This window comes from Canis lupus, chromosome 13, assembly GCF_011100685.1.
Source record: "Canis lupus familiaris isolate Mischka breed German Shepherd chromosome 13, alternate assembly UU_Cfam_GSD_1.0, whole genome shotgun sequence".
Lineage (NCBI taxonomy): Eukaryota > Metazoa > Chordata > Mammalia > Carnivora > Canidae > Canis > Canis lupus.
In genome coordinates, this window is record NC_049234.1 from 5,894,552 (window position 1) to 5,903,148 (window position 8,597).

Sequence of the window (8,597 nt, forward strand, 5' to 3'; positions counted from 1 at the left end):
AATGGGTCTCTATAGAAAGAGAGAACTGCAATAGAGAGATATGAACCTTAGGAAAATCACTGCTCTCAATTTCAGTTTCTGCTATACTTACCCCATGGATACTCAGAATTCAAGCAAAGCATTTCTTAGTAAAGGTGTTCTGTATTCTAAGTCTTGGTAAAAAGCTCTAGTGTCAGTAGAAAAGGCATTAATAATTTCAAGAAATTGAATTCTATTTCAGAATATACTCAATCCAAAGATTCCTCTTTTCTCCAGCTTATTAACGTAAAACCTAAATGATGCTTTAATAATTAGTGAAATTAAGTCAGATAAGAAAGGGCTTACTTTCTTACTTATGTTTAAAATGTAAATCCCAACTACTAAATATGGTACTGTGCTCCATTTAATCAATTCAATGTTAAAAGATTAGCACCATTCCCTATTTCTCTAAAAATGGAAATGTAAGTGAATTAAGGGTAGATATCAAGTTACTCTCATTCAGTGGTAAAGCAATTTCACTTCTCACCAAACTCATCCTAGTAGAGCACTGAGTTATTGAATACTTAAGAGTCAACCAGAAAACTATTCTGTCAGCTTCATTTATTTTGAGGTTTCAGGATCTTCTAAAGTTGTATCTTCCATAAATAAACAATCCAGGGGAATAAAAATTAAAAGGTCACTTTCCCCCCAAATTTCTGACATTCTCTAATCTACCAATACATCCTTGCCTCTTCTAAGATACAAAGCAATCTTTAATTGACCACTTAATATAAAGCATTTAATTCGGGCAAAAATATAAAATATAACTTTATCCTACCCTTTGCTTCTTGCCTCAAATACTCTTAAAACACTGTAGAAAGTTATGTTCTATAACTTATTTCATTGACAACAATGATAGTCCTTAGAACTGAGTTTAACTTAAACTTTTAAATATAACTTTTATCCTACCCTTTGCTTCTTGCCTCAAATACTCTTAAAACACTGTAGAAAGTTATGTTCTATAACTTATTTCATTGACAACAATGATAGTCCTTAGAACTGAGTTCTCCGCAGGACATTTGTTAAGCCTCTCCCCTTATAACTGAAATCCTCATTCCTTCTTGCCATGTGTTGTACAGCTGTTCACCACAATATCCCTTCTTGCGTTGTGTGTTCTTAGCCTTTTCTTTTCTGGATTAAATAACAGAAACTTCCTAAGGGTCTAACCTCCTCTACTGAATTGTGGAAACCAATCACCCTCAACTTTTTCTCCCTCCCATTCACTCTCATCTGATCCCATGTCATAGAGGAAATCTCCAGCTTCCCACCCTGAAACTTAAACTTAAAGACCTAAGTACACTGGCACCAATATTTCCTCCTCCTCTGTTGTGACAAGAGAGAAGTATCCTTTTCTTTTCCTATCAAAAAGGCAATCCATACTCTCCTATCTGTACTGTTACTACCTTAGTCCAAGATCCTGCGCCTCTCACTGGGAGCACAGGCAAAACCTGATCATCCCGTATCTACTCTTGTCTACTTCACAACAATCCTCCACACTGTGGACAAAAGTGACTGTTTTTAAAACCATAAATCTTATTATGTCCACTTAAACCTTTTCTATAGTTACACTTAAGTAACCCAAACTCTTTACCATGGTTTCCAAAGCCCTGAGTTCCTGCCTGATTCTAAGCTCACCTTGCCACTCTCCCTTATGATCACTGTGCTCCAGTACATTGCTTTTATTCATTTACCTGTGACACCAGTTCTTCCACATCAGCACTTTCCTGATTCTGGGTCTTTCACAGGTATTTCCCAAGTACAAGGCTCTTTTCCCAATCATAATATGGTCAGCCACCCTTGAGGTCTCACAAACAACTAGACAAAGAAGTCTTCTAATTACACTGTGTCTATTACTATCTCTGCCCCTTATGAGTTTCATATTATAGCTTATTTACTAGACTATCAACCTTATGAGAGCAGAAACTATGTTCATCAGGCTGTTGTGTCTTACACAGTACCAGATAAAAGCAAGTGCTCAATGAACACTTGCTAACTGAATGATGAGTGAAGAGACAGGATGAGGCTGCAATCTGGCCGTAGTCTACTACTTCCTAGTGGTTTGATTTTAGATAAGCCACAACCTTTCTGAGCTTCAATTTTCTCTTCCATAGAAGAGAGACCAATACCTTATAGGATTGCTAAATGAGACCTACTGAAGATTAAATGGCAATGAATAAAGACCAAGCACAGTATCTGAACTTAATTTAATAAATGTTACAAACTTAATATAATAAATGTTAGTCTCCTTCCCTTCCTTCTATAGCTCCAACAGTGAGAATTCTTTAACCCAATTCAGTACTGAAACTAAAAATAAAGAGATAGGTCTATACACGCACCTATTGTCACATATACATAAAAACACTGATGACATGTATTTGAACAGACAGACTAGTAACTTGTATTTACAGGATCTAATCCTATGCTTTAGAAAATGGGAATAAGTAGTGTACATCTGTCACTTACTCCTCCCAAAACCAGTGGGGGTGGGGAGAGTAAGGAGAAAAAGAGAAGAAACTGGAGGGAAAGGTAACTTTAGAAATTAGAGATTAACTCAACTTCAATTCCCAAGTTTAGAACAATCTTCATTTACCTATAAAGACTTGCAGCAAGAAAAAGCCTAAACCCATTATGAAATAAAAACATTTTCCATTTGCTTAAATCTATATAAATCTCACCTATATTTACTTACCTCATTTTTACTTTTCATTCTTTAAACCATAATGGCATTGATAAAAGGTAAGAAAAAAAAAGAAAGAAAAAAATCTCAACTACAAAAACACCTCAGATCAGAAACACAAAAAGGTTTCACCGTTCCCTTAATTTCTTGATAAGCTTTAAATCGTCTAACCACAAAAGTCAAGTCTTTTCTTTCCATTCTCTAACTGCTGCTCACTTTTCAGCCTGACATCACTTTTATGTTTTTGTCAGAGATTTTACTTTCTAGGAATCTTCTAAATCATTTACCATATATCATTCAAATCTCTTCCATATTCTTAGAATATGGCTAGCCTCAGAAAGTAGTCATTTAAATACTGATGGTCTAAATGGTCTGATAACCATTTAGAATTTTATGGAATGTGCTGTGTACCTTCATATTCTCCCCAGGATAATTTAGATTCTAAACCCAAGGAAGGGTTTATGTTAAGCAATTAATTCAGTTTTATTCAACATATTTTATGTAATCAAGCTTGACTTTTTTTAGAAGTAATTGGAATCTGGTTTAGATTTTTTTTTCTCATGTTCCAGTTATTTCTACAACCTTTCTAAAATTGGAACTTCTAGTCTATCCTTAAACTGGAAATTTATAAAATGCTACTGAATGTTCCATAAAATTCATGAGAAAATACTTACCCATTATATATAAAATGCAAGGATAAAGAGAATATTTTATGTTACTACAACCTCTAGAACAGTACTATGTATAGCAAAGACTTTTGACTATAATTAGCTGAAAACCAGTTTAAAGAAGAATTTTATCACAGGACAGTCAGTGGATGCCAGGAAGAGTTCTTACTGCTATCAAATGCTCTGGCAGTAAGTAGCCAGAAACTAACCATCTGCAACTCTCCAAGGCTATTGTAAAATGATCTACAAATATCACAAACATTTGAAATTACATGTTAAGGTCTCATCTAGGGCTGTATTTTTCAAACTAAGAATTTCAATCTAGGTCCAAAATTAATGAGTTCAACCAGCAAACGAAGAAAGGAAGGGTGAGAGAATGGGGGATAAATAGAAGATAACATGTTGGAGTGCATCACAAGTAGTAAGAGTATTATTTCACAATCTTTGTTTTGTTCTGTATACAGGGAGTAACATAAAATGTATTTTAAGGTTGGGTTTCAGTTAAAAACAAAAAAAGTTAGAAAGCAGTGATCTGGGACACAAACAGAAGTGGAAAAGGATAAAGCAATGGAACCATTACGATTACCAAATTATGGCTTGGGAGATGAGCCAACCAACAGCTTCTGTTAACTAGGAGACAGTTTTGGAAACCTCCATGCACTTGCAAAAGCCAGACATCTTTATGTGAGATCCGAAGAAACACCTTCTCTTACAGTACGCCTAAAACAATGCCCAGCAAAGCTCACAGTCACTCCCACTAATGTTTTTATCCCTTCAAACTTCCAGAAGCAGAGGTCAACTTTTACTTTCTAACTCTTAGGCAATAGTTACAATAGCTAATAAGATACAGCAGCTCTCTAAAGATAATTATTGGTTTTTATTTATTTTTATTTTTTTGTAAGATTTTTTATCTTATTTATTCATAGAGACAGACACAGAGACAGAGACAGAGAGAGAGAGAGAGAGGCAGAGACACAGGCAGAGGGAGAAGCAGGCTCCATGCAGGGAGCCTGACGTGAGACTCGATCCCGGGTCTCCAGGATCACATCCCAGGCTGCAGGCGGCGCTAAACTGCTGCGCCACGGGGGCTGCCCGATAATTATTGGTTTTTAAATAACTACTTCTAGAAAACATTAACTATATTTCCTATCACAATTTAGCGTTTCAAATAAAGCTTTAACATTCAGAAAAGTAACATGGAAGTGTAAGTCACACTATTCCTCTAAAATGCTCAAATTTAATAGTCACATACATAGACCACTAAAATGGCCATATGAAGAGAATAAACACCAAAATAAACAGAATCTTTTAAAAAGATGTATGAAATGTTTCAAAGATTCAAAATGCAACTTGGAGCCATTTAATATTGTCATTAATGGATAAGACTCATTCTGTGAAGACTTAGAACTGCCTAAATATTGGCCAACCTGTTTTTTTCCACTGAGTCTATGCTAAGGGTTACTATGAACACTCAGTTGTTTTTTAATTTAATTTATTTGAGACAGAGAGAGAGAGGGAGAGCGCATGCATGTGCACACAGGCACCCATGTCCAAGCCTGGGTGGTGGCAAGGGTGGGGGCGGGGTAGGGGTAGGGTGGTGGTTGGGGGGGGGGGCAGAAGGAGAGGGACAAGTAGACTCTTCCCTGAGCACAGACCACAACGTGAGGCTTGATGCCCCAACCCTGAGATCATAACCTGAGCTGAAATCAAGAGTCTGAAGCTTAACTGACTAAGCCACCTAGGAGACCCTGAACACTCAGTTGTTTTAAGAAGGATTTCTAATTATTTTTGAAGCCACTTTAAAAAAATAAAAATAAAAATAACAGGGACACCTGGGTGGCTCAGCAGTTGAAGGTCTGCCTTCGGCCAGGGAGTGATCCCAGAGGCCCAGGATCGAGTCCCACATCGGGCTCCCTGCATGGAGCCTGCTTCTTCTTCTCTCTGCCTGTGTCTGTCTCTGCCTCACTCTCTCTCTGTCATGAATAAATAAATAAATAAATAAATCTTTAAAAAACAAAACACTTTTTGATGCATAAGGAAAGGACAGTCTCTTAAATCCCAGATCATATCTGTTCTAAAGACCCGCAGTGATGGATATTTCTCTGGATGCATCCACTATTCCTCACAACTAGTGCATATTCAAGTTAAATGAACCCCACTACTGTTATAGAAGCACATCCCCCCATATTAGTATTATTGTTAAAGCTTTCTTCCCCCCCCTCTCATATAAACCCACATATGGCTGGAGAGACAGAAGAGGACAAAAGTGCAGCTATAAAGAGAATTTCCCCAGTTGCAGGGTGAAGGGTACCTTTAATCTCTGCTCACATAGTTTAATGTTCTGCCTGGCTCACTACCTCCTTTTTTCTTATACTTTGAAACTTGCTGTGGTTTGAGACATCAACGCTGGCACAATTACTTGCTAGTTTTATAACATGGTCCCACACTGTTGGAAAAGGAGTTTCATTCTTTGCCTACTAACAATTCCTCACTGAACACAAATTCCAAAAAGATAAATCTTTGATAAGCACCTACCAGAAAGTCGTTTTGTGTACAAGTACAAAAGAATGTACCAAGACAAATTACAGGGTTCACAGCCTCTTATCCCTGGAGGCAAAAAGACTTCTAGTTCAAACACTAATGACACAGGTTTTAATGAAAGAGCTAAAAGAGCTCATTTATTTATCCATTCTGATCAGACATCACACTAAGATTAAATTCTGACTATAGTAGAGGACAAAGCAGGTCACTTCTAATCACCCTAGACTAAAGATGCCTTTCTGCTTTCTTCTTTCTTCTGAGCGATTACACCAAACCTAGAGCAGAACTATACCCACCTTCAGGCTAGAATAAACAACAAAATAGCTTATTGATCTCTGGTGTAGACCCAAACCCACAAGTCATCAGGCAAGTAGGGATCACAACGACTTGATGCAACTGACACACAAAAGTCATGCACAGGGTTTTCTGATCACACAGAAGCACACCACAGGCAATTACCACATCGAATGTGGATCAAACCTTTCTCCACCCCAAACAAAAAGAATAATACGTTAATCGGGTCGGGTGGCAAGCAATACATTTTAAAGCACACTGAAAAACTATTTTTTGGTTGTCCGTAAATGTTATGTTCGTTAAATTCATTTACTGTGATTTCTCAGGTCTTAAAAGTAACCATCGTTCAATTCCACAGATAAATGCTTTCAAAAGAGGTAAGTACTTGCTGGTGAATTACATGTTGCCTTAACTCCATCACCACACCGTCAGTGGAAGGAGTGTTTGTGGCAGACGACTTGGACGTTTTATAAGTGAAATTTACCAAAGAATGATAGCTTCTCATTATTCCCTCCTGAAGAAATAAAAAAACGCCATTCTAAAGAGTAAAGGTTCACCGCGTTCCCCGAAACACCTTTTCAATGCGTTTCACTGATAAACTAAGAACGATGAAGCCAGAAGTGGATGGAACTCCAGTCTCAAGCAATGAAGGCTCTTTCTAATTAATTCCATTTAGCTCTAGTTCAGACTCTGATGTAACATAAAGCTTAGTCTTCACACACAGGCTTCAGCTTTCCCTTAGCCTCAAAGGAGTATGTGCAACGCAATCCACAGACTGGAATGAAGCAACAGTGACAACATCCGCGGCCAATGACGGATGAAATGACAAATGAACTAGCAGTCGGGGCAGACACGTACACCCTACGGGAGAGTCTGAGGTGGGGCTGGAAACTATTCTCTGGCCTTCTCCCGCGTGCTGCTTCTGGGGAAGGGACAGGATCCAGCACGCCCGGGCTCAGCAGAGCCTCGGCCTCCAAGTGGGAAGAGAGCAGCAGGCGGCTTTCGCAGGGAGTGGGGGAGATGGGGGTTGGCGCGGTGGGAATTTCACTGGGGAGAGAACTTCCTGACCCCGGCAGGGTCGGGGGTGGCAGGACCGTCCCGACCGCGGCGAGGGCGACCTCCGCCCCCTCCTCGCAGCCGCACATCTGTGTGTGCGAGGACCGCGCAGGGGCCGGGCGAGCCCGGGTCGGGGAGTCCGCCCGCGCCCCCGCCCCGCCCCCGCCCGCGCCCCCGCCCCGCGCCCGCACTCCCTCGCCGGGACGCCCAGAGCCCTCTCGCGCAGCCCCGAGGGGCTGGAGGCGGGCAGCGGGCGGGAGCATCTGCGCGTGCGGGCACCCCTCGGCGCGGCCACCCCTCGCCGGCTCTTTGTCCCGCCGGCGGCGGGGGCTCTCCCGGCCCGGGAGGCCTCGGGGCCCAGGGTCGCCCCAGCTTTGTTCGGTCAGCGGGGCGCAGGGACGCGGACACTCACCGTACACTCCGGAGAGGAACAGCAAGACCAACGCAGACCTCCACCGCGGAGACTCTTTTGTGCTCCAGCGACGGGCCATAACCACGGCGGATGGAGGGAGCGAGGAGGAGATGGAGGAGGAGGAGGAGCCGGGGCCAGACGCCGCCGCCACCGAGCCCCCGGCTGCTCCCTGCGCGCTCCGCGGCGGCGGGAGGGGGAGGGGAGGGGCCGCCGCCGCCGCCGCCGCCGCCCGCGCTCCCTCCCTCGGGCCCTCCCTCAGCAGCGCGCCGGCTCCCACCCCCGGCGGCGCGAGAGCCCTACGCGGGGCGGCCCTCCCGGGGACACGGGGAGGCCGAGCGCGCCCAGGCGCGAGGCGAGGGGGCGGCGGAAGCGCGACTCCGGCCTCGCGCCGCACAGGCTAGCCGGCGCCGCCACCCGCCAGACGGAGCGCGAGCCGGGACCCGCGCTCATCCGTGCGATCGGCAATCGCCTGGCCCGCCTGCCTTGGTGCCCGCCCCGCGCTCCGCCGGGCTTTCCCAGTCCCGGGCCGGGTCCTCCGCGCCTGGAGCCCCCGGAGTCAGGCAGTGCCAATCGATGAGCGAGCACGCGAACGCCGGCCGCGAGGTTCCCGAAGAGCTGGGGAGCGGGGCCCCGCAGCGGAGCTCCGCTGCAGTCCGAGGCCTGCTGGGCGCCCCTGCGGGTGGCGCGAGCACCAGCTGGGAGGCTGGGGATGGCCGCGCCTGCGGGGAGAGTGGGTGAACGGAGGCTAGAACTTGGGAGTTCTCTCCGCTACCGCTGCGCGCCTCGGCTTAAATCGGCCGGGAGCTGGGGCTGGGGTGGGGTGGGGGTGGGGGTGGGGGTGCCAGTGAGCGCCGCCGTCCGCGGCCGCCGCCGTGCGAGCCCGCACGCCCCGGCTCGAGGTGCCCGCGCTTGGCCCGCGAGGCTGGCGTGC

At 44.4% G+C, this 8,597-nt stretch overlaps 1 protein-coding gene across 2 annotated transcripts in view; it reads right to left on the reverse strand.

The window, feature by feature from the left end:
* Nucleotides 1-7,872, reverse strand: part of LRP12 (LDL receptor related protein 12) — a 73,390-nt gene extending 65,518 nt beyond the window's left edge. For both annotated transcript variants that reach the window (XM_038555315.1, XM_038555314.1), the window contains exon 1: nucleotides 7,667-7,872. In XM_038555315.1, the coding sequence (XP_038411243.1) occupies nucleotides 7,667-7,745 (79 nt within the window). In that variant the 5' untranslated portion in view covers nucleotides 7,746-7,872. The remainder of the gene's footprint in view (nucleotides 1-7,666) is intronic.
* Between the last annotated feature and the right edge of the window lie 725 nt (nucleotides 7,873-8,597).